This window comes from Eleutherodactylus coqui, chromosome 6, assembly GCF_035609145.1.
Source record: "Eleutherodactylus coqui strain aEleCoq1 chromosome 6, aEleCoq1.hap1, whole genome shotgun sequence".
Taxonomy (NCBI): Eukaryota; Metazoa; Chordata; class Amphibia; order Anura; family Eleutherodactylidae; genus Eleutherodactylus; species Eleutherodactylus coqui.
In genome coordinates, this window is record NC_089842.1 from 190,899,149 (window position 1) to 190,925,941 (window position 26,793).

Genomic DNA, 26,793 nt, shown 5'->3' on the forward strand with positions numbered 1-26,793 from the left:
TCATAGACACAGGCAGGTACAACCCCCTATTGTGAAGTCCCTGTGGACCGACAGCATGGGTGGCTCCCTGGAACCCACCGGCGGTACATAAAAATATCCCATTGCATTGCCCAACACAGCTGAGGTAGTAATGTCGTGCTTAATGCAGGTGGGCTTCGGCCCACACTGCATGCCCCAGTCAGACTGGGGTTCTTTAGAAGTGGAAACAGATGCATTTACAAGTCCCTGTGGACCCACAGCATGGGTGGGTGCCAGGAAGCCACCGGCGGTACATAAAAATATCCCATTGCATTGCCCAACACAGCTGAGGTAGTAATGTCGTGCTTAATGCAGGTGGGCTTCGGCCCACACTGCATGCCCCAGTCAGACTGGGGTTCTTTACAAGTGGACACATGTAGGTTACACTCCGTGTGCACCTACAGCATGGGTGGCTCCCTGGAACCCACTGGCGGTACATAAAAATATCCCATTGCATTGCCCAACACAGCTGAGGTAGTAATGTCGTGCGTAATACAGGTGGGCTTCGGCCCACACTGCATGCCCCAGTCAGACTGGGGTTCTTTACAAGTGGAAACAGATGCATTTATAATTCCCTGTGGACCCACTGCCTGGGTGGGTGCCAGGAAGCCACCGGCGGTACATAAATATATCCCATTGCATTGCCCAACACAGCTGAGGTAACGTCAGCTGTAATGCAGGTGGGCTAAAAATTAATTTGATTACACTGTAGGCGAGAGCCCACAAAAATTGCTGTATCAACAGTACTAATGTACATCCAAAAAATTGGCCATGGCCAGCCAAGAGGGCAGGTGAAACCCATTAATCGCTTTGGTTAATGTGGCTTAAGTGGTAACTAGGCCTGGAGGCAGCCCAGTGTAACGAAAAATTGGTTCAAGTTAAAGTTCCAATGCTTTTAAGCGCATTGAAACTTTTAAAAATTGTTCAGAAAAATTATTTGAGTGAGCCTTGTGGCCCTAAGAAAAATTGCCCGTTCAGCGTGATTACGTGAGGTTTCAGGAGGAGGAGCAGGAGGAGGAGGAGGAATATTAGACACAGATTGATGAAGCAGAAATGTCCCCGTTTAGGATGGTGAGAGAGAACGTAGCTTCCATCCGCGGGTGCAGCCTACGTATTGCTTACGTATCCTTGCTGTCCGCTGGTGGAGAAGAGAAGTCTGGGGAAATCCAGCCTTTGTTCATCTTGATGAGTGTTAGCCTGTCGGCACTGTCGGTTGACAAGCGGGTACGCTTATCTGTGATGATTCCCCCAGCCGCACTAAACACCCTCTCCGACAAGACGCTAGCCGCAGGACAAGCAAGCACCTCCAGGGCATACAGCGCGAGTTCAGGCCACGTGTCCAGCTTCGACACCCAGTAGTTGTAGGTGGCAGAGGCGTCACGGAGGACGGTCGTGCGATCAGCTACGTACTCCCTCACCATCCTTTTACAGTGCTCCTGCCGACTCAGCCTTGACTGGGGAGCGGTGACACAGTCTTGGTGGGGAGCCATAAAGCTGTCCAGGCCCTTAAAGACTGTTGCACTGCCTGGGATGTACATGCTGCTCGATCTCCGCACCTCCCCTGCTACCTTGCCCTCGGTACTGCGCCTTCTGCCACTAGCGCTGTCGGCTGGGAATTTTACCATCAGCTTGTCCGCAAGGGTCCTGTGGTATAGCAACACTCTCGAACCCCTTTCCTCTTCGGGAATGAGAGTGGGCAGGTTCTCCTTATAGCGTGGGTCGAGCAGTGTGTACACCCAGTAATCCGTTGTGGCCAGAATGCGTGCAACGCGAGGGTCACGAGAAAGGCATCCTAACATGAAGTCAGCCATGTGTGCCAGGGTACCTGTACGCAACACATGGCTGTCTTCACTAGGAAGATCACTTGCAGGATCCTCCTCCTCCTCCTCCTCCTCCTCCTCCTCCTCCTCAGGCCATACACGCTGAAAGGATGACAGGCAATCAGCCGGTGTACCGTCAGCAGCGGGCCAAGCTGTCTCTTCCCCCTCCTCCTCATCCTCCTCATGCTCCTCCTCCTCCTCCTGTACGCGCTGAGATATAGACAGGAGGGTGCCCTGACTATCCAGCGGCATACTGTCTTCCACCGCCCCCGTTTCCGAGCGCAAAGCAGCTGCCTTTATGCTTTGCAGGGAATTTCTCAAGATGCATAGCAGAGGAATGGTGACGCTAATGATTGCAGCATCGCCGCTCACCACCTGGGTAGACTCCTCAAAATTACCAAGGACATGGCAGATGTCTGCCAACCAGGCCCACTCTTCTGAAAAGAATTGAGGAGGCTGACTCCCACTGCGCCGCCCATGTTGGAGTTGGTATTCCACTATAGCTCTACGCTGTTCATAGAGCCTGGCCAACATGTGGAGCGTAGAGTTCCACCGTGTGGGCACGTCGCACAGCAGTCGGTGCACTGGCAGCTTAAAGCGATGTTGCAGGGTGCGCAGGGTGCGCAGGGTGGCAGCGTCCGTGTGGGACTTGCGGAAATGTGCGCAGAGCCGGCGCACCTTTACGAGCAGGTCTGACAAGCGTGGGTAGCTTTTCAGAAAGCGCTGAACCACCAAATTAAAGACGTGGGCCAGGCATGGCACGTGCGAGAGGCTGCCGAGCTGCAGAGCCGCCACCAGGTTACGGCCGTTATCACACACGACCATGCCCGGTTGGAGGCTCAGCGGCGCAAGCCAGCGGTCGGTCTGCTGTGTCAGACCCTGCAGCAGTTCGTGGGCCGTGTGCCTCTTATCTCCTAAGCTGAGTAGTTTCAGCATGGCCTGCTGACGCTTGCCCACCACTGTGCTGCCACACCGCGCGACACCGACTGCTGGCTACATGCTGCTGCTAACACATCTTGATTGCGAGACAGAGGTTGCAGAGGAGGAGGAGGAGGAGGGTGCTTTAGTGGAGGAAGCATACACCTCCGCAGATACCACCACCGAGCTGTGGCCCGCAATTCTGGGGGTGGGTAGGACGTGAGCGGTCCCAGGCTCTGACTCTGTCCCAGCCTCCACTAAATTCACCCAATGTGCCGTCAGGGAGATGTAGTGGCCCTGCCCGCCTGTGCTTGTCCACGTGTCCGTAGTTAAGTGGACCTTGCCACTAACCGCATTGGTGAGGGCGCGTACAATGTTGCGGGAGACGTGGTCGTGCAGGGCTGGGACGGCACATCGGGAAAAGTAGTGGCGACTGGGAACTGAGTAGCGTGGGGCCGCTGCCGCCATCATAGCTTTGAAGGACTCCGTTTCCACAACCCTATACGGCAGCATCTCAAGGCTGATGAATTTTGCTATGCGGACGGTTAACGTTTGAGCGTGCGGGTGCGTGGCGGCGTACTTGCGCTTGCGCTCCAACAGTTGCGCAAGCGACGGCTGGACGGTGCGCTGAACTACACTGGTGGATGGGGCCGAGGACAGCGGAGGTGAGGGTGTGGGTGCAGGCCATGAGGCGGTAGTGCCCGTGTCCTGAGAGGGGGGTTGGATCTCAGTGGCAGGTTGGGGCACAGGGGGAGAGGCAGGGGTGCAAACCGGAGGCGGTGAACGGCCTTCGTCCCACCTTGTGGGGTGCTTGGCCATCATATGTCTGCGCATGCTGGTGGTGGTGAGGCTGTTGGTGTTGGCTCCCCGGCTGAGCTTTGCGCGACAAAGGTTGCACACCAGTGTTCGTCGGTCGTCAGGCGTCTCTGTGAAAAACTGCCAGACCTTAGAGCACCTCGGCCTCTGCAGGGTGGCATGACGCGAGGGGGCGCTTTGGGAAACAGTTGGTGGATTATTCAGTCTGGCCCTGCCTCTACCCCTGGCCACCGCACTGCCTCTTGCAACCTGCCCTGCTGCTGCCCGTGCCTCCCCCTCTGAAGACCTGTCCTGTGTAGGCGTTGCACACCAGGTGGGGTCAGTCACCTCATCGTCCTGCTGCTCTTCCTCCGAATCCTCTGTGCGCTGCTCCCTCGGACTTACTGCCCTTACTACTACCTCACTGCAAGACAACTGTGTCTCATCGTCATCGTCCTCCTCACACACAGAAAGTTCTTGAGACAGTTGGCGGAAGTCCCCAGCCTCTTCCCCCGGACCCCGGGAACTTTCGATTGGTTGGGCATCAGTGACGATAAACTCCTCTGGTGGGAGAGGAACCACTGCTGCCCAATCTGAGCAGGGGCCCGAGAACAGTTCCTGGGAGTGTTCCCGCTCCTGAGCATGTGTCATTGTAGTGGAGTGAGGAGGCTGGGAGGAAGGAGGAGCCAGCAGACAGAGGATTCGGATTTGCAGCAGTGGACGGCGCAGAACTGTGGGTGGACGATAGGTTGCTCGAAGCACTTTCTGCCATCCACGACAGGACCTGCTCACACTGCTCATTTTCTAATAACCGTCTCCCGCGTGAACCCATGAATTGTGCGATGACTGTCGGGACGCCAGAAACGTGCCTGTCTACTAATCGCGCAGCAGACGGCTGCGATACACCTAGAACAGGAGTTCGGCCTGTGCCCACACCCTGACTTGGCCCTCCGCGTCCTCGGCCGCGTCCACGTCCTCTAGGCCTACCCCTACCCCTCAGCATGCTGTGTTACCAGTGATTTGATTTCACAGGCAGGAAATAAATTGGCGCAAGACTGGAGGCCAAATATAATTTTTTCCCTTTTTTGAAAACGAAACGCCCCACTGCCTCTAGTGAATGAATAATCTAAGTTTAATAACTGTGCTGTGGCCCTGCTAATGTGTCACAGAACTTGAGGGCAGCAGAGTTATTAACTCTGGCAGAGCAGGTATTTTTTTCCCAATTAAGGAAAGCAAATGGCGAAGCCAGCAGTAAACCGTAGCTGGGTACGTCTGATTTTTTAACGTTGTACACTCAGCTCACACGTGTCCACAGCCCTTAGGACGGACAGAGGCAGGACAAATAGATTTCTTTTCCCTTTTTTTACACCAAAAGGACCCACTGCGTATATTCAATGAACATGAGAAGTTTAATAACTGTGCTGTGGCCCTGCTAATGTGTCACAGAACTTGAGGGTAGCAGAGTTATTAACTCTGGCAAAGCAGGTATTTTTTTCCCAATTAAGGAAAGCAAATGGCGAAGCCAGCAGTAAACCGTAGCTGGGTGCGTCTGATTTTTTAACGTTGTACACGCAGCTCACACGTGTCCACAGCCCTTAGGACGGACAGAGGCAGGACAAATAGATTTCTTTTCCCTTTTTTTACACCAAAAGGACCCACTGCGTATATTCAATGAATAATAACTGTGTTGTGGCCCTGCCTACACAATTCTTTCCCTGTAGTATCAATGGAGGGTGCAATGCTCTGCAGAGGCGATTTTGAGAAAAAAAAAATATGCAGCACAGCTAACAGCAGCCAGCACAGTACTGCACACGGTTAAATATGGCCCTAGAAAGGACCGTTGAGGTTCTTGAAGGCTACACTCACTCCTAACACTCTCCCTGCCTATCCAACACTTCTGTCCCTAATGCCGGGTGCAACGCTCTGCAGAGGCGATTTTGAGAAAAAAAAAAAAAAAGTCACTGCTAACAGCAGCCAACACACAGGTATTACTGGCCCTAATAAGGACCTTTGGGGTTCTTGAAGCCTACACTAACTGCTATTTCTCTCCCTACAGCAGCTCCGGTACCAGCAGCACTGTCCCTCATCTAACTCACAAGGCATCTGAGGCGAGCCGCGGGAGGGGCCGACTTTTATATTCGGGTGACATCTGATCTTCCCAGCCACTCACAGCAGGGGGGGTGGTATAGGGCTTGAACGTCGCAGGGGGAAGTTGTAATGCCTTCCCTGTCTTTCAATTGGCCAGAAAAGCGCGCTAATGTCTCAGGGAAGGAAGTGAAAGTAACCCGAATACCGCATGGTGTTCGTTACGAATAACGAACATCCCGAACACCCTAATATTCGCACGAATATCAAGCTCGGACGAATACGTTCGCTCATCTCTACTCTTAAGTAGTCTGTGCTACGATAAATACAATTAGTAAAATGACTTCTAAGCCTGTGCTACTGGATGTATGTTACTTTATGGCATGTAAATGACAAGGTTAAGGCAAACAAAAAAAACAATACCTTTAATTTCCCAAGTTCAAACTGAAAGAGATTAGTGCTAGTTGGCTGCAGAAAAACTGCTGGGAACAGCTTGGTGTTTGGTTCAACCTAATAAGGGAAAATGGATTTATTTCAGTAAAAAACATCACCTAACACAATATAGTAATTCACTGTAAGAGAAGCTTTCTTCACACACAACAAGAGAGCTCCTATTATTTAAGCTGGAAGCCATAATATATGTTGTGCGGTAGTAATTTGTCAATAATGTCTGTTTCAATTATCCTAATGGAGCTTTGAAATATGAAAATTTCCAAACACCCACAACTAAAAGTCTTAGAAAAAATTACTATATGAGTTACAGTGAACAAGGTAATGTTCATGTGAAATGTGGTATCCACATAATCATGTTACTGTAAAATCCAAATAACATGTGTCAAGCTATAAAATTACTTTACATTTTTCCATTTTGCAGCAGGAGGAAAAGAAACACTACTTAAGGACAATGGTGAATATATATATATTGGATCCTGTCCTGAGAGATTGCGGCAGCCTTTTTCTCAGGTTGATCTGCTATTGTGGGGATTGAGTTCCCTCAATAATTATGATAGCTTACAGTCCAACCATACATAACATGTCTATGTCCACTTTTAATTGCATACGTAACTTTGTTGCCGTCATTGCACACGTTGAATTATTAATACAGTCCAATCGGTTATTTGTGAATTAACTAATATGAAATAGATCCTAGCGAAAAGTGATTAGATCTAAAGCCAACCATAAATGGGTTGTTGTTTTCTGATAAACCTTTTGGCCCATTAATACATTAGAACCTAGGCCCACATAAAAATCTTTTGCATTCTAATGGTCCATTCCGACCCTCTCTCATCCATAGTGCCATAGTATGCTTGTAAGCAGGAGTCCTAGAAGGAATTTAAACTAAACTATCCACTGATGAGTAAATGCTTGGAGGATTCTTCTGTCACTTTAAAACTCATCAAGCCACTGTTAGAAGCAGAACCGTTGTTTCTGATTTCCACATTAAAGGAGCATTCCCATACAGAAATAGTGAATATCAGCCAGTTCAACTGTATTGGTAATCCCGACCTGGTGGCTGCTGTGTATGGTCTGGCATTCCTATCTCAGCCATGTTGGATGAGATGGAAATACCCCTTTAAAACTAGCAAAACCAAGATGAATAACATCCTTTGTAGTAGAAGATGTAAGAGTCAATTAGTAAAATTGTCATTAGGCTTTCAGTTTAATAATGATTGCAGACATAGGTATAATAGACATTACCTTGACAGAACATGGTAAGTCAGGGTGTCATCATAGTTTAGAGTGTATCTATCATTAATTTTAAAGCAATTGAAAATGTGTATTCATTACATTATAACAGTATGGATGAAAAGAAACAACCCATTATTAAAAGTACCTGGTAACAGGTCCCCAGATCTTTTCCATTGGCTGTGAATGACAGCAGTCCTGTGGCCAGATCAACAAGGCACCCAATATCAATATCTACATTGCTGCGACTTGACCTCTGAGAGCCAGTAGAGAGGTCACCTCCCCACACCATGTAACAATTGCTTCGCTTAACACTGGAAGTATGAAAGAAAGAGGGAGAAAAGATAAGAAGTCCAAGCATGAGCTGAATAGCTACTCCTCTATACCTATCTTGTATATTCACATAAATGTAGAAGTTATACTGTATACATATATGCCAAAACCAATCCTACCTTTCATGCACTCTGCCTCTCTCATCTCCTAATGTGACAGTCACAGTGCAGTTCTTGCTTAAGTCAAAATTTTCACTATAGAAGTGGTAGTCGGGAGTCACCCATCCTACCCATACCGAAGACGGGTCTTGTCCAGCAAATATTCGGACAGAGTAGTAATACAACTGGAGAGAAAAACAGAAATAAGTGGAATTTATGGACAGTTACAAAATACATTATTAAAAGTGTATGTCTAAAGAATCACCTGTAAGTATACCCTTTTATGGCTAGGTGACAACCATTATGGCTGCTATTAACATTTCCACAGGGTCACTCACTTGGTTTATATGTAGAGATGAGCGAGCATACTCGCTAAGGGCAATTGCTCAGGCGAGCATTGCCCATAGCGAGTACCTGCCCGCTCGAGACAAAAGGTTTGGGTGCTGGCGCGGGGGAGCGGTGAGTAGCGGCAGTCAGCAGGGGGGTGCGGGGAGGAGAGAGGGAGAGAGAGACCTCCCCTCCGTTCCTCCCCACTCTCCCTGCCCGCCGCCGGCACCCAAACCTTTTGTCTCGAGCAGGCAGGTACTCGCTAAGGGCAATGCTTGCTCGAGCAATTGCCCTTAGCGAGTATGCTCGCTCATCACTATTTATATACTTTACTCAAAAAAAATCACCTTGTTATGCTTGGAGAGGTTCTCTGGATCAAATTGCTGCATAACTAGGCAGATTTGCCACTGAGGAATATAGAATATGGACAAAAAGTTCAGCCACACCCATTAAAAACGGGTGCATAAAATCAAGCAAAGAGCCTTGTAAATTCTACGATGGTTGTGCTATGGGTCATAGTGAATAATTTAGTGACCTACAAACCACTACCATAGGATGTCACAAGTAAGTTTGCAAAATTTCTGGCCTGCCCCAATCATCTAGAACAGTGGTTCCCAAACTTTTTCAGCCATGGAGCCTTTTTTGAAGCAAAAGTTTCTCATGGAGCCCCATAGAGGGTGTGGTCAAGGAAGGGGCTAGGGGAGGGGCTTATCACTACATATGATTTTTACCTCCGTCGTTATAAAAAAAACATGGTCATTTAAAAAAAAAAAAAAACATGGAGGAATGCTGGAGCACTAGATGGGCTATTGATATACATTATATTTAAAATTAATATGTTGCAGAATTAAATCCCGCAACACATGGCAATATCCGCACGGATTCTGTGCAGATTTTTTCCACAGCATGTGGATGAGAATTTCAAATCTCATCTCCTTTGTTGCTACAACTAATCAATCTGCCCCTTGTAATAAAAGTGCCCCCCATATTGGTGAGGCCAGTAGTAAAAGCATCCCCTATATTGGCCCCTTGTAGTAATAGCATCCCCTATATTGGCTCCAGTAATAATAGCGTCCCTATGTTGGCCTCAGTAGTAATAGCGTCCCCTATATTGGCCCCTTAGTAATAATAGTGTCCCCTATATTGGTCCCAGCAATAATAAGTTCCCCTATTGCTTCCCGCTCTTCTCACCGCTGTAGCAGTGTCCAGACAGCCTGTACTAAGGAGATGAATGTCCAAAACCTGCGGTCGGCTTAGCAATGTGGATCATATGACCGGAGCCAGCTCATATGATCCACATTACTATGCTGACAGCAGGTCCTGCATAGCAGGTGAGGTGAGTGGGGACCTAGACCCTCTGTCGGAGCACCTGATAATCACTCGCTGAGCCCCAAGGGCTCCATGGAGAACTCTTTGAGAAATCCTGATCTAGAAGCATTATTATTGTGATATGGAAGCATCAAGAAATTCATGAAATGGGTTTTCATAGTTGAACCGCTGCACCCAACCATAAGATCACTATGTGTAATGCCAAGCATCTTGACTGCTGTAAAGCACATCATCACTAGACTCTGGAGCAGTGGAAATGTGTTTTCTGGAGTGGTGAATTACATTTCACTCTCTGGCAGCTTGATAGATGAGCCTGGGTTTGTCACATGTCAGGAGAATGCTAAATACCACAATGCATAGGGCCTAAGGTAAATTTGTTGGAGGAGGGATGATAGTATGAAGCTCTTTTAGGGTTTTGGCAAGGCCCCTTATTTCCAGTGAAAGGCAATGTTAATGCTACAGTATGCAAAAACATTTCAGGACGATTGTAGGCTTTCCATCTTGTGTGAGAAAAGTTTGTAGAAGACCCTTTCCTGCTCCAGCATGACTCTACCTCTGCACACAATTTGAGGTCCATCAAAAAATGGCATCATGAGCTTAGTGTAGAGAAACTTGAGTGGCCCGAATAGAACCCTACCCTCAACCTCATCCAACATCTTTGGGATGAATGGAAAAATACCAATTGGGAGCCAGGCCTTTTCATCCAACTTCAGTGCCTGACCTTGCTTGTGCACTTTTGAATGAGTAGGCATACATTCATATATAGAGATGAGCGAACGTACTCGTCCGAGCTTGATACTCATTCGAGTATTAGCATGTTCGAGATGCTCGTTACTCGTGATGAGTACCACGCGATGTTCGAGTTACTTTCACTTTCATCTCTGAGACGTTAGCGCGCTTTTCTGGCCAATAGAAAGACAGGGAAGGCATTACAACTCCCCCCTGCGACGTTCAAGCCCTATACCACCCCCCTGCAGTGAGTGGCTGGCGAGATCAGGTGTCACCCGAGTATATAAATCGTCCCCTCCCGCGGCTCGCCAAAGATTTATTCTGACAGAGATCAGGGACAGTGCTGCTGGTGCCGAAGCTGCTATAGGGAGAGCGTTAGGAGTATTTTAGGCTTCAAGAACCCCAACGGTCCTTCTTAGGGCCACATCTAACCGTGTGCAGTAGTGTGGAGGCTGCTTTTTGCAGTGTTGCACATTTTTTTTTTTTGTATATTGGCCGTGCAGAGCATTGCGCCCTGCAGTAATTATACATAGTCCAGGGCCAGTAGTGGTGGTGAGGAAGGGACAGAAGACATATATTTATTGAATATAGGCAGTGGGCCTTTCCAAAAACATTTTGGAAAAAAAATCTATTTGGGCTGCCTGTGACTGTCCTCAGTGTACTGGGTCTGTGCTGGGTGTAGTTGTCCTCCTAATTCATACGCAGCCAGCTAAGTGTTACAGCAGGCTTGCGCAAAATTATTTCCTGGCTCTGTGTTGGCTGTTACATCACCGCTGTATTCCAGTCCACAGTGCAACAGTCTGCAGTTATTTTACATACTCCAGGGCCAGTAGTGGTGAGGCAGGGACAGAAGACATATATTTATTGAATATAGGCAGTGGGCCTTTCCAAAAACATTTGGGAAAAAAAATCTATTTGGGCTGCCTATGACTGTCCTCAGTGTACTGGGTCTGTGCTGGGTGTAGTTGTCCTCCTAATTCATAAGCAGCCAGCTAAGTGTTACAGCAGGCTTGCACAAAATTATTTCCTGGCTCTGCTGTGCGTTCCGTAAGCGAAGTCAGCCTCCAACCACAGGCCAATAAGCGGCACATTTAATTACAGCGTTCTGTTTCTGCACTACTGGTAATACACCATGCTGAGGGGTAGGGGTAGGCCTAGAGGACGTGGACGCGGACGAGGACGCGGAGGCCCAAGTCAGGGTGTGGGCAAAGGCCGAGCCAGTGCGGTGGCCAGGGGTAGAGGCAGTGCCAGACTGAATAATCCACCAACTGTTTCCCAAAGCGCCCCCTCACGCCATGCCACCCTGCAGAGGTCAAATTGCTCTACGGTGTGGCAGTTTTTCACAGAGAAGCCTGACGACCGACGAACAGTGGTGTGCAACCTTTGTCGCGCCAAGATCAGCTGGGAAGCCACCACCAGCATGCGCAGGCATATGATGGCCAAGCACCCCACAAGGTGGGACGAAGGCCGTTCACCGCCTCCGGTTTGCACCACTGCCTCTCCCCCTGTGCCCCAACCTGCCACTGAGATCCAACCCCCCTCTGAGGACACAGGCACTACCGTCTCCTGGCCTGCACCCACACCCTCACCTCCGCTGTCCTGGGCCCCATCCAGCAATGTCTCTCAGCGCAGCGTCCAGACGTCGCTAGCGCCACTGTTTGAGCGCAAGTGCAAGTACGCCGCCACGCACCCGCACGCTCAAGCGTTAAACGTGCACATTGCCAAATTGATCAGCCTGGAGATGCTGCCGTATAGGCTTGTGGAAACGGAGGCTTTCAAAAGCATGATGGCGGCGGCGGCCCCGCGCTACTCGGTTCCCAGTTGCCACTACTTTTCCCAATGTGTCGTCCCAGCCCTGCACGACCACGTCTCCCGCATTATTGTACGCGCCCTCACCAACGCGGTTACTGCCAAGGTCCACTTGACAACAGACACGTGGACAAGCACAGGCGGGCAGGGCCACTATATCTCCCTGACAGCACATTAGGTGAATTTAGTGGAGGCTGGGACCGAGTCAGAGCCTGGGACCGCTCATGTCCTACCCACCCCCAGAATTGCGGGCCCCAGCTCGGTGCTGGTATCTGCGGCGGTGTATGCTTCCTCCACTAAACCACCCTCCTCCTCCAACGCAACCTCTGTCTCGCAATAAAGATGTGTCAGCAGCACGTCGCCAGCAGTCGGTGTCGCGCGGAGTGGCAGCACAGCGGTGGGCAAGCGTCAGCAGGCCGTGCTGAAACTACTCAGCTTAGGAGATAGGAGGCACACGGCCCACGAACTGCTGCAGGGTCTGACACAGCAGACCGACCGCTGGCTTGCGCTGCTGAGCCTCCAAGCGGGCATGGTCGTGTGTGACAACGGCCGTAACCTGGTGGTGGCTCTGCAGCTCGGCAGCCTCACGCATGTGCCATGCCTGGCCCATGTCTTTAATTTGGTGGTTCAGCGCTTTCTGAAAAGCTACCCACACTTGTCATACCTGCTCGGAAAGGTGCGCCGGGTCAGCGCACATTTCCGCAACTCCAAGACGGACGCTGCCACCCTGCGGACCCTGCAAGATCGGTTTAATCTGCCAGTGCACCGACTGCTGTGCGACGTGCCCACACGGTGGAACTCTACGCTCCACATGTTGGCTAGGCTCTATGAGCAGCGTAGAGCTATAGTGGAATACCAACTCCAACATGGGCGGCGTAGTGGGAGTTAGCCTCCTCAATTCTTTACAGAAGAGTGGGCCTGGTTGGCAGACATCTGCCAGGTCCTTGGAAACTTTGAGGAGTCTACACAGATGCTGAGCAGGGATGCTGCAATCATTAGCGTCACCATTCCTCTGCTATGCCTCTTGAGAAGTTCCCTGCAAAGCATAAAGGCAGACGCTTTGCACTCGGAAACGGAGGCGTGGGAAGACAGTATGTCGCTGGATAGTCAGAGCACCCTCATGTCTATATCTCAGCGCGTTGAGGAGGAGGAGGAGGGGGAGGAGCATGAGGAGGAGGGGGAAGAGACAGCTTGGCCCACTGCTGAGGGTACACATGCTGCTTGCCTGTCATCCTTTCAGCGTGTATGGCCGGAGGAGGAGGAGGAGGAGGAGGAGGATCCTGAAAGTGATCTTCCTAGTGAGGACAGCCATGTGTTGCATACAGGTACCCTGGCACACATGGTTGACTTCATGTTAGGATGCCTTTCTCGTGACCCTCGCGTTGCACGCATTCTGGCCACTACGGCCAGGGTGTACACACTGCTCGACCGGCGGTATAAGGAGAACCTTTCCACTCTCATTCCCGAAGAGGAAAGGGGTTCGAGAATGATGCTATACCACAGGGCGCTGGTGGACAAACTGATGGTAAACTTCCCATCCGACAGCGCTAGTGGCAGAAGCCGCAGTTCCGAGGGCCAGGTAGCAGGGGAGGCGCAGAGATCAGGCATCGTGTACAGCGCAGGCAGGGGAACATTCTCCAAGGCCTTTGCCAGCTTTAGGGCTCCCCAGCAAGACTGTGTCACCGCTCCCCAGTCAAGGCTGAGTTGGCGGGAGCAGTGTAAACGGATGGTGAGGGAGTACGTAGCCGATCGCACGACCATCCTCGGTGACGCCTCTGCCCCCTACAACTACTGGCTGTCGAAGCTGGACATGTGGCCTGAACTCGCGCTGTATGCCCTGGAGGTGCTTGCTTGTCCTGCGGCTAGCGTCTTGTCAGAGAGGGTGTTTAGTGCGGCTGGGGGAATCATCACGGATAAGCATACCCGCCTGTCAACCGACAGTGCCGACAGGCTTACACTCATCAAGATGAACAAAGCCTGGATTTCCCCAGACTTCTTTTCTTCACCAGCGGACAGCAGCGATACCTAAGCAATACGTAGGCTGCACCCGCGGATGGAAGCATTGTTCTCTATCACCATCAAAAACGTGGACCTTTTAGCTTCATCAATCTGTGTATAATATTCCTCCTTCTCCTCCTCCTGAAACCTCACGTAATCACGCCGAACGGGCAATTTTTCTTAGGCCCACAAGGCTCAGTCATATAATTTTTGTAAACAATTTTTATACGTTTCAATGCTCATTAAAGCGTTGAAACTTGCACCTGAACCAATTTTTATTTTAACTGGGCTGCCTCCAGGCCTAGTTACCAATTAAGCCACATTAACCAAAGCGATTAATGGGTTTCACCTGCCCTCTTGGTTGGGCATGGGCAATTTTTCTGAGGTACATTAGTACTGTTGGTACACCAATTTTTTGGGGCCCTCGCCTACAGTGTAATCCAATTAATTTTTTGCCCACCTGCATTACAGCTGACGTTACATCAGCTGTGATGGGCAATGCAATGGGATATTTTTATGTACCGCCGGTGGCTTCCTGGCACCCACCCATGCTGTGGGTCCACAGGGAGTTGTAAATGCATCTGTTTCCACTTCTAAAGAACCCCAGTCTGACTGGGGCATGCAGTGTGGGCTGAAGCCCACCTGCATTTAACATGACATTACCTCAGCTGTGATGGGCAATGCTATGGGATATATTTATGTGCCGCCGGTGGCTTCCTGGCACCCACCCATGCTGTCGGTCCACAGGGACTTCACAATAGGGAGTTGTACCTGCCTGTGTCTATGAATTAAAAAGCCTGGTCAGGTTGGGGCATGCAGTGTGGGCCGAAGCCCACCTGCATTTAATCGGACGTTACCTCAGCTGTGATGGGCACTGCAATGGGATACATTAATGTACAGCCGGTGGGTTCCAGGGAGCCACCCATGCTGTGGGTGCACACGGAATTCCCATTGCGGAGTTGTACCTGCCTGTGACTATTTATAAAAAAACGCGGTCTGACTGGGGCATGCAGACACCTTGACAGAATGAATAGTGTGTGGCACATAGGTTCCCCATTGCTATGCCCACGTGTGCAGCTCCTGATGGCGGTGGCACAGGATTATATTTCTCATTGCTTCCGTACAGCATTGTGGGCTATCGCCCCGCCCCTTTTAAAGAGGGTCGCTGCCTAGCCGTGCCAACCCTCTGCAGTGTGTGCCTGCGGTTCCTCCTCATGGCAGACGCACTTATAAATAGACATGAATGTGGCGTGGCATGAGGGCAGCTGAAGGCTGCGCAGGGACAATTTGGTGTGCGCTGTGGACACTGGGTCGTGCAGGGGGGGGGGGGTTGGGCAGCATGTAACCCAGGAGAAGTGGCAGCGGAGTGTCATGCAGGCAGTGATTGTGCTTTGTTGGAGGTAGTGTGGTGCTTAGCTAAGGTATGCATTGATAATGAGGGCTTTTCAGAAGTAAAAGTTGTTGGGGGGGGCCCACTCTTGCCGCTATTGTGGCTTAATAGTGGGACCTGGGAACTTGAGATGCAGCCCAACATGTAGCCCCTCGCCTGCCCTATCCGTTGCTGTGTCGTTCCCATCACTTTCTTGAATTGCCCCGATTTTCACAAATGGAAACCTTAGCGAGCATCGGCGATATACAAAAATGCTCGAGTCGCCCATTGACTTCAATGGGGTTCGTTACTCGAAACGAACCCTCGAGCATCGCGATAATTTCGTCCCGAGTAACGAGCACCCGAGCATTTTGGTGCTCGCTCATCTCTATTCATATACTATAAATATGCAGTACTTGTACAAAGACACCATTGTATGGTGAGCCACCATTTTTGTAAGTTAGTTTAAATTATTGTATTTATTATAGGCAAGTCTTTGTTAATTACATTCTGCTGACAAAAGAATCAAATGAATGGTAGTAAACTCTTCCTCAACAGTTAGCACCAAAATTATGGTGATAGTAAATGGACAAGAATTACCAGGGTCGAGTGGAGTATTTATCATAGGATGTGCTGCAGTACTTCACGTAGATACTGGTGAACCCTATCAAACCTCAATGACATTGATAGGTAAGAGCAGCACTGCAGACAGTGTAGTCTTGTCGTGAAAAACACCGGCATGGCTTACAAAGCGCCCAAATACAAATGTGAATTGAACCTTAGTGATTTCAATTATTAAAATAGCAACTTCCCGTCAGAAAAAGAATAGATTTGGACAGTCCTCAAAACTGTGAATTTTTTGTTTCTTACAGTTTGAACATTTTTATCTAGAGGGATTTAAAATGCAAAGTAATCAACATATTGTTTTATAATCAACATATTCAACCTCAGTTACAATAAGTAATAAAACTTACTGTGGCTGTATGAGACCCTTCTTGAAGTGTATTTCTAAAATGAGAGAGCACAAAAGTGGATATCAAAATGTTATAAAACAAATATATATATGTAGACAGTTGCTGTGCAAACAAGTCAAACTACTAACGACCACTTGTCCATCAAATTTGTGTGTGTTTGACGTGTGAGTTACATGCAGAGCCTGACAGCAGAGCGAGTAGGCTCTTAGCTCCGCCCCTGATCACATGATGGTGACGTCATCACAGGTCCTTTATCCTCCTCCTGCACTGAGTGAGGAATTATGGGCAGACTACATCCCCCACAAACCCCTGTGGCCTCAGTTACTATGAATATAGCAGTACTCAGTCTGCCAGTTTGTAGCTGGTTGTCAGACTGCTGTACACCTGTGTGGAGACTCTAAAAAATGACACCTTACAAATGTCCACATACATAGCTGGTGGTGCATATTGACCAACAACATTGAAGCATAGTCCTTCATCTTAACATCTCCTGAATGTAATATCATGTCATCTCGAGTGCTAATGCCGCCAACATTAGTCCAGCCTTCATCTAATCGCCAAACGTTGTCCAGTGTTGAAACAAACCATTGCTGTCATGCAAACATGTCACCACTGAGGGTTCAACGCCGCCGTGAAGCTAATGCAGCTTACATGACGCAGTGACAAGCCCCTTTCACCTCTGCCACCAGCTGAAGTTTGTAAAACACATGCAGCTCATGTGCGAAAGCTACATAGCAGAGTTGTGTGTGTGTGACGTGCATGTAGCAGAGCTGTATGGTGCATTGTGCCACCAAAAATAATGGTACTATAATTTCCTAATAATTACTAGTATCTACATAAGTATATGTTGGACTACACACACAATTTAGAAATGTTTCATTGTAAGCATTATAATTGCATATTTTAAAGACTGGAGCGCATATGTGTTGCTAATATTTAAATATGGTGGGGGTTAATTCTATAAACTGACACCTGTTGGTATTTGAGGCTAATTGGATATCTTTATTATAAAGGGGCTATGTAGGAAAAAAAAACATGTCTGCTCTCTTCTTGCCTTCACTTTCACATCACGATTAAATACCACCTGCATTCTGGGACTGGTGGTTTATGAGGATTTGGTACACCACGTAGAATTGTGATGTGCAGCCTCTCTCCCCCACTCTTAAATTGTGCCATGTGACCTGCACCCTCTCCCTCTAAAGATTGTGCCATATAGTCTGTGCCCTCCACTCAGCGCAAGGATTGCAACCAGTGCTGTGTTTTAAAGATTCCCCATTTAGTAACAAAGAATTCTCTAAAAGATTATTTGAAATCGGTTTTCTAAACCATAAAGGTTCTAAATTCAAATGCCCTGCAGCACCTGATTGGTTTTCTTGTGAAATTCTGCTTTTTTCCTCTAATACATGAAGATCAGATGCAGTACATGAACACAGTAGTGTAAAAGAAAGTCATAGCTAATTTAGAGTATAGGCAATAAAACCGAATACCTCTTCTGGAAGGTCTCCTCATTGCTAAAGGCAGAGTAGAACTCCACAGGCATACTCAGCCTGCAGTATATCATATCTTCATTGCTATTCTGGGTGCCAAAGGTTTTATGTGTAACCTTTAAGCATGGAGGGGCTTCTACAGTTCCATCCTTCTGTGTCACCTGAAAGTTTCAAAACACACGTGAAAACATTGTAATGATCTGTTTCAGACAATACTTTAGAATACAGAAAGAGGTTATATCTGAAAGAAAGTTCAGTTGTGGAAACAGCACCATTCTTATTTATAGGCCTCCTGTGGTATTGCACCTCAGAGAATTGGCACCGTTTCTGGAAATGAAAACAGATCCTTTATTGTAATCTCATACAAACTGGTTACTAAAATATTTGGTAAATAATGAACAAACCCTCACTAAGGTTCTTTTCGCACTGCATTAATGGCTTCCATCAACTATTTCACCAGCAAAAGCATCCAATATATAGATTTAATGGTATCTGTGGCAGATACTTAGCAGTGCATTCATCCTTTGTAGGTTTGAATGATATTTTATTTAAAAAATGTATCCATTAAAGGGGTTGTCCCGCGCCGAAACGGGTTTTTGTTTTTTTTAACCCCCCCCCCCCCCCCCGTTCGGCGCGAGACAACCCCGATGCAGGGGTTAAAAAAACAACCCGCACAGCGCTTACCTGAATCCCGGCGGTCCGGCGTCTTCATACTTACCTGCTGAAGATGGCCGCCGGGATCCTCTGTCTCCGTGGACCGCAGGGCTTCTGTGCGGTCCATTGCCGATTCCAGCCTCCTGATTGGCTGGAATCGGCACGTGACGGGGCGGAGCTACACGGAGCCGGCATTCTACACGAGCGGCCCCATAGAAGACTGCAGAAGACCCGGACTGCGCAAGCGCGGCTAATTTGGCCATCGGAGGCCGAAAATTAGTCGGCACCATGGAGACGAGGACGCCAGCAACGGAGCAGGTAAGTATAAAACTTTTTATAACTTCTGTATGGCTCATAATTAATGCACAATGTACATTACAAAGTGCATTATTATGGCCATACAGAAGTGTATAGACCCACTTGCTGCCGCGGGACAACCCCTTTAAGTGTTTGCCATTGTAACCTATGTGTGATGGATGCCACTGTTAGGCTGGCATGTAACGCATCTGTTGCCCACAGGCTACAATGGTATCAGTTTAATAGATAGGCTATGAAAAGTACCCATGCATTATTATGGTATCTGTTTAATTAAATCGTTTTTTTTATCCTAAAGACGTGGATACAATATATCATTACAAATCAAGTATGATTGTCACTCAGGAGTTTGAAAAAGCCTTATGGAAACTCTAGCGACATTTCTTGTTGACACTTTTGCAAAACAGCATGAGAGCAAATAGATAAGAAATGGCTACACAGAACTTTAGAGCAAAACATTATGGAAACTGATAGCAAGTAAGGAATGAATATTGCAGTATGAAGTAATGAGAAGAGCAGCATGTAATTACCTCAATGTGAGGATGATCTTTTGGCACATTGACAAAAGTTGGTAAGCGCTTGCTGAACCACATGGCTACGTCTCTGTTCATGTTGACAGCAAACGGCTGGAAGCCCTCCTGTAGGCCACACATTGTGTAGTACTTGAATGTGCTGGCATCTCTTCCCAAATTCATGCGACCGATCTGAGACAACCCAAGGGAGCAGACAGGGACAAAACCTGTAGAACACATGTATAGGAAATAAACTCTGGTTGCAATAAAAGAGTGGACAGATGGCAAGCTCTTCAGGTAAAATCCTTTAGCAATCTGTTTCCAGGACCTCAAGCTGAATTAATGGAAAATGCAATACAAGACACTGCCGAAAAAGTGAATTCTCATTGGTTGTTTACATCTCAGAAATTCATAACATTTAGCATACATATTAAAGGACTGTCAAATAATAATACAAAAATGATATCATCAACATCAGGGTCATAATTAGTGCTATGCAATGTGCTTGGTACTCCTTACAAAACTATGAAGAAAAGCTAAAAATGTACTTCAATGCCAAAAAAGCTAATCTATTGTGAACGGAGTACGCCAGATTCTGAGTCATTATGGGAATTCGCTGGTTGCTAAGGATGAATTAGTGATATCCATTAAAGATTGCAATATTGTCCAACAATGTAGACTTTCATCCTCTCAGTGGTAATTAATCTATTGGCTTCTGATGAAATAAAACAGTAGAAGGATAAAACAATTGCAAATGCAGCTCCAATATGTAGATATATACAAATCTGACTAATTAATGGCATTTTATTGTTGGATGCGAGTAATGGTAACCTTGGCACAAGTAAATTAGCAAATAGTTTCATGAAGTTTATGAGACCACAAATACTTGAAATGACTTGGACTGTTCATAGATCTTTTTATTAACTGTTATATCCTCTTTCACTGTTGCATATTGTAAACTGTTTCCTGTATCAGTTCACCCAGGAGCTATATATCCCTTTCAGTATACTTTACATACAGTAAAGGAATTCTCTAGATCGTATACCATAGTCTATAAAGAAAATAAATCCAGAAGTACTCCGCTTTATGCGTGTGAACTCGGCATGAGTCCAATGCTGTTTTTGTTCCATCCCAACCATGTTTTACAGCTATTACTACTGCTATATAAACTTTTAGAAAAGTTGATGTAATTTCTTTACAATAAAAGCTACAGTATGTTGTAGTATTTATTTAACAAAACTGCTCAATAAATGATGTTCATGCTAAATCCTACGTACAGCATACTAACCAGTTTTAGTGCTTAAATGTATTGGAAATAAAAGATGAGACATCTTTGTTTATAGTTAGAGATGAGCGAGCATGCTTGTCCGAGCTTGATGCTCGTTCAAGCATTAGCATACTCGAAAGTACTCGTTACTCGAGGGAGCACCACTGCGGTGCTTGAGAAAATTTCACCCTCTCCATTGTCTTCAATGGACCCGCGGCTGTGACGGCGGCTCCATTGAATACAATGGTCTGTCGGCACCCCTGCATTGTTTTTCATGGAAGAGCTTTACATATAAGCCCTTCCCTCAAAAACAAGGATTTTAGTGTTTAAAAACAAACAAACAAAAAAAACTTACTTATCCGCCGCTGCAGTGTCCCCCGCGGGGATGAAGAACACATCTACCGCATGCAGAAGAGGTTTCTTTCATCCCCGCTAGTAAAAAGAATTCCCTGCTGCTACATCTGCCACATCTGTGACAGATGCAGCAGAGGAATTCTTCAATTCCCTACCGCAGCTGTCACACATGAATGAATGGCCGAATGAATGACAGGCGAGAGCTGCCTGTGATTGGCTGAGTGCCTCAGCCAATCACAATCAGCTCTTTCAGCAGGCGGGGATTTTAAATCCCCGCCTGCTGAAAGAACAGCACTACAGAGCCGGGGACAGTGCAGAGAAGACACGGCTGAGCCCTGGCAGCTGAAGAGAGGAGAGTATCTATTTTTTTTTGTTTTTTACACTACTTTTACTGGATTTTCAGGGAAGGGAATATATATTTAAAGCCCTTTCCTGAAATCCATTGATGGGGGTGCCAGCAGCAGGATCCTCTACCGCAGCTGTCGTATGACAGCTGCGGTAGGGAATTGAAGAATTCCTCTACTGCATCTGTCACAGATGTGGCAGACGTAGCAGCAGGGAATTCTTTTTACTAGCAGGGATGAAGGAAGCATCTGCCGCATGTGGCAGATGTGTTCTGCATTCCCGCGGGGGACACGGCAGTGGCGAAGAGGTAAGTTTTTCTTTTTATTTATTTATTTTTTTTACACTAAAATCCTTGTTTTTCAGGGAAGGGCTTATATGTAAAGCCCTTCCATGAAAAACAATTCAGGGGTGCCGGCAGACCATTGTTTTTAATGGAGTCACTGGCAGCAACCGCGGCTCCACTGAAAAATGCTCGGGTCCCCATTGACTTTAATGGGATTCGTTACTCGAAACGAGCTCTCGAGCATTAGAAAAAGCTCGGCTTCAGTAACGAGCACCCGAGCATTTTGGTGCTTGCTCATCTCTATTTATAGTCTTTCCTAAAAATATGGTTTGTGTATACAGCAATTTTGTGGATCTATGTGTCTCTGTGGTAACAGACTACAAACAAACCCTGCGTAGAGTCTGATCCAGTGGTTATTATCTCCTCTGTACCCTGAATCTTTCTAACATACATTGAGTAGGTACTGTAAGTAAGAAGTAGGATGGATGGTAAGCAAATCAAACTACACAAGGTTTGTTTGTAGTCTGTAAACATGGAAAAGCATAAATCAGCATAGGAGTAACACAAAATAGCTGTAAAATTTTAACCTAAAAATATTTGTAAAGATTCTTTATTTTTCTTTTAAATGCATTACAATATTAACAAATGGATACAAAAGTAGTTACAGCCTTTTTAAGTGTCTTATATTCTATTGCAAAGGTGGACTTCTGTACATAACTCTTCCCATATGCATCTAACAAGGCTCTCAGCACTTAAACTGCCCTTTCATAAAACCTTTACTATATCCTAGTAACATTCAAAAGTTTTGATCAGTGGTGGATTGGATGCTGAGAAAAGGTCAGAAGGGCTCAGCCAAGCACTTTGTGCCTTCAGCTGTGATCCTCTTACCTCAGAAGCTGAAGATGTTTCACAGATTTCTTTGAACCCATCTTCAGCTTCCAAGGAGAGCTAATCACAGCCAATGGGGCACAGTGCTTGGCTGTGTGCTTCTGCCCCATCGTTTCAGGAACTGGAAAGCGGTCAAGTCCCCCACTGATCAAATCAAATGTTTGCTATGTTGCCGTAACATGTCAAAAGTTTTTGAAAGTGTAGTTACTCTTAAAGGACCATAGGCTTCCATTGAACATTCAGCGTTTACTTAATCAAGGGAGTAATAATAACTAATTCAAAATTATCAACAGCCATAGTCATTTTGTTCAAGAAATGAAAAGGTTATGATTAGCAAAATCATCACGCCCCTTTACTTGGCATCTGGTCTGTATTTCCTCTACTCAATGGAAAATAAAAATGCAAATCTCTCTATTTCTCAATTACTGATGGAAATCACAAACTGCCCCTCATCTCCAGGGTTTCTTTAACAGTACAGGTGGACCTCCTAGTGTGTTAAGACAAACATCCTGGTTATATCCTAATCATATCCTGGTTTGCATGTTGTCCTTTTGTATGCATGGATTTTCTCCAGGTACTCCTGCTGCTTCCCACACTGACAGGTTAACTGGCCACCTATGACATTGATCGTAATGTACATGAGTGCCTAAATTTCCCAAAAATTCATATTTATTAGTCATACTTACCATTCTCAATTTCAAAGTCAGCAAATGCCAGCTCAGACCCTTGATTTGTGATGAGAAGTTCTCCATTTAAAGTGAAAATCATTGATTTGTCTTCCAAGTTAATCATGGATCCCACCACATCTCCAGGCTGCCAGTTCCGACCAAAGAATGAACTTCCCATGTTCCAACACTGGCCCTGTCAACAGTGAAACATTAGTTGTCCTCCATGATGGATGTGTTAATAATACCTACCTTCTTTCTGCTAAATATTACTATAGTATAAATAGTATGGTACCAGTCTATGCTTTAATATCTTTTTTTCAATTTCCACTTAAGTTTCATGAGAATTCAGGTTAGCACAGTATTATTAAATATATTTCACTTTCATCATGTTATATAAATAACCATTTGTCCAATAACTCAAAAGTAACAACCAATACGGCTGCACTTTCAGTTGCCAAATTTTAATATGCCCAATCCTTTGGACCCACATAAGATACATTGCTGCAGGAAGTATCTGACAGCATCTTAATACGCATGCCTCACCGAAGTTTCAAAACATACTGTAATGGTCAGCTGACAAGTAAATTAAGCGGAATTCAGTGAACATTCTTTGATTTGGGAAAAAATATATTCTGTGTGACACGAATGTCCCATCATACTTGCATAATGTCATTGAGGGTACGTAATAGTATTTATGCTTGATATTCTCTCAAATGGTCGGTTGTTCTTGGTCATATTACAGAAACCTTCAGGAAAAAAATGGCATCTACTGCTGGCTTACCATAAAATATAATTATTTGTATCTCCAGTCCAGTGTTCCTCAACCAGAGCTTCCCCAGAAGACATAAGAACTGTGGATTATAGAGTAAGGCCAGGCTCACATAACCAGGTCAGATTCCGCACGCGGTAGGCCCGCAGCAAATTCCAGCTATGAGCCCAGCAAGTGACCCTGCGTATGGCACTAACCTGAATGGGCTGTGAGTCAGATGCCTCTATTGACTTCAATGCAGGCTGTCTGCACTGATTCCTCAGTAAAACAAAAGCATGCTGCGTTTTTTCTGCTGCTCGCAGAATACGCAATTCACGCCTGTGAGTGTAAAGCAAAAATCAAAAATACATGCCTTTCAATGCCTGCATTTTACCACAAAAAAGGCTGCACGGACGCTGATTGCAGAATCCGCAATTCAAATCCGGTTGTGCGAAACCAGCCTAAGGGACAGCAAATTTATGCTTGGCTAAAGGCAGACAGTATAGAATCGTGTCCAGAATATAGAATTATATAATACTTTGGCCATCCATACAAAAGGTTTCTTTGGGGTGAATGTTTTTAATCTTTTTGTACTTGCTGTTGCAAAGGTAGAGTAACAAGTAATAAATGGCCAATAGGTTAAAACATCTAGATTATTAGTGTTATGAAATGGAAACCTTTGTGTATACAGCTCTTTATATTGTAGTTGTGCAATGTACCCAAATGTGAGGTTACTTACTCTGCTTCCTTCAAATACAAATGCCCGATCGTCTGCTCCAAGTTCAATATCTGGTCTACAACTTGGCCGGGCCCAGCCTACTCGCATATCACCTCCGGTCACCACCTCGAACTCAAAGTACCACTTTCCTGACTCCACAGCATAGGTCTGTTCCACCCTAAAGAAGCGAATCTTATCAATACTGACTCTCTCCATCATTTGGTCAGCTGCAGAGAAGAATATAAATAAGGAGAATGTAAGGATGTATACTAATGTAAAATGAATGACATTCAATTCCATATGCAAAAGTAAAAATAGTGGTGAGTTTTAAACTCAAAAAAGCTATATAGTCATATAGATAAAGGGCCATTGAGAAACACAGTACTAAAAAAAAGAAAAAACAAATGTGCTTCCTGTCAGTGGTGGGTATAAAAGAAGATGGAGGAGGTGGTGGTGCTTCAATGGACGTAGCGCATTGGTTAGCCCTGTTGCCTTGCAGTCATGGAGTCCTAAGTTGAAATCTGACCAAAGACAACATCTGCATGAAGTTTCCTAATTCCACGCAGATGTTGTCCTTCGTCAGATTTGAACCTAGAACCCGAGTACTGCAAGGCAACAATTGAAGAAGGACCATCACTTTTTCATGAACTTCTGGTTCGGTTTGAAAGCAAAGCAAACTTTTTGACAAAATTCAGAGAACCAGACGAACTGAACTTTGGAAAAATTCGCTCATCTCTAAATATGATTTACAGAAAAGATGAACCTTGGTTGCATAATAGTCTATCTGCCCCCTGGGAATTATCATAACAGTCCAAGTTTGCGGATTGGTTAATAAAGCTAAATTGAATAACTTCCCATTTTGGCTTCCTGTTGCCAGTGAGGTATGCAGTAGAACGTATTTAAGTGACAGTCACAAACTTTGCCATGAAATTTATACAAATACCATTCAGCAAACCCCTACACGACCAACTGAGGGAAGCATTTATGAAATTGTGAAAATGGGAAAATCTCAATATGTGATTTGCAAAATTTTGGTATATACAGTGCCTCACTCAGTAATTCAAGGTATGGTTTTAAACTATACAAAACTGGGCTCAATTGCTGTGGGGAAGAAAATGAGCCTCCTGTCAAAAATTTCTGCCCAAGACAGAAGAGCTTGCACAGAACTGTCAAGAAGAAACGGTGAATGTCAGTCGCTGCAATTTTAATAGAGTAGAATTCCAATACCAGGAAGAATGTGAATAACGAGCAATAAAGCCATGCGCAGCCTAGATTTTGGCTTCTACGAGGGAGAGGAAAATACACCTGTTAATACCCTGCAACAAAAGAAATGTCTAGCATGGACTAACCAGTGTCAAAACTGGGGGCCTGGTCAGAGGAATTCATAAATATAGATGATGAGTCAAGGTCAATCTCTGCATTGGTGATGAACACAAACGGGTGATCTGAACCTCTGAAGAAGTGTTTAACCTACACTGCCTAACTTGGACAATGAAATTTCCGGCTTCTGTAGTGGCGTGGAGATACAGGTCTGCTAAACGCGTTGGCAGTTACCACTTCATAGTGAACAATATAAATGCTCCTATGCATCTAAAAGTTTTTTGCCTTCTATTTTGAAACTTGAAGCAAATGATAAAGAATTCCTTTTCCAACAAGATGGAGCATCCTGTCATACAGCTAAGTTGACTTAAGCTTGGTTTGGCTCAAAATGGGATCCCCAGACTTCCTTGGCATGCAAGCAACCCTTATTATTGCAGACTGAGACTTTATGGGGGAAGATGAAGCGGGGGCTGTGTAAACATTTATGCTGCATCAAGCACAGATTAATCCCTTAACGCTATGGGGCGTACGTTTACGTCCTGGAGGTTTAGTGTTTGTATGGAGGACGATTAAGGCTTGATCCTGCTACATACAATGCGGGTGTAGACGGCTTCTTATAGCAGACACCCACCCACAAAAAGTACAATCAGCACCTCCGCTGATTGGAGCGGTAGACCCTTTAAATAGTGCTGTCAACGCTGACAGCGGCATTTAAATGCCCTGATTGGGGATCCCGAGCAGCACCCGCAATTAGATTGTGGGGTACCGTGCAGTTGACATGGCAGCCGAGGGCCTTCTGAAGAACCCAATGCTGCCATAGCAGATTGCCTATGAAGCCAAACTATTGCAAGTTCATGTTCCCTATGGGGACCAAAAAAAAAAAAAGTTAAAATTAGTTTTAAAAGGTTGTACTAATTATTGGAAAAATAAAAGATAAAGAATACCT

The 26,793-nt window shown here is 46.2% G+C and overlaps 1 protein-coding gene across 1 annotated transcript in view; it reads right to left on the bottom strand.

Moving 5' to 3' along the window:
• Window positions 1-26,793, bottom strand: part of RYR3 (ryanodine receptor 3) — a 680,585-nt gene that overhangs the window by 451,589 nt on the left and 202,203 nt on the right. Inside the window, exons 26-33 of the mRNA XM_066572425.1 lie at window positions 24,549-24,754; window positions 23,080-23,254; window positions 19,275-19,483; window positions 17,776-17,936; window positions 16,289-16,322; window positions 7,775-7,938; window positions 7,471-7,636; window positions 6,060-6,146 (exon numbers count right to left, since the gene is read on the bottom strand). Coding sequence (XP_066428522.1) covers window positions 6,060-6,146; window positions 7,471-7,636; window positions 7,775-7,938; window positions 16,289-16,322; window positions 17,776-17,936; window positions 19,275-19,483; window positions 23,080-23,254; window positions 24,549-24,754 — 1,202 coding nt within the window. The remainder of the gene's footprint in view (window positions 1-6,059; window positions 6,147-7,470; window positions 7,637-7,774; window positions 7,939-16,288; window positions 16,323-17,775; window positions 17,937-19,274; window positions 19,484-23,079; window positions 23,255-24,548; window positions 24,755-26,793) is intronic.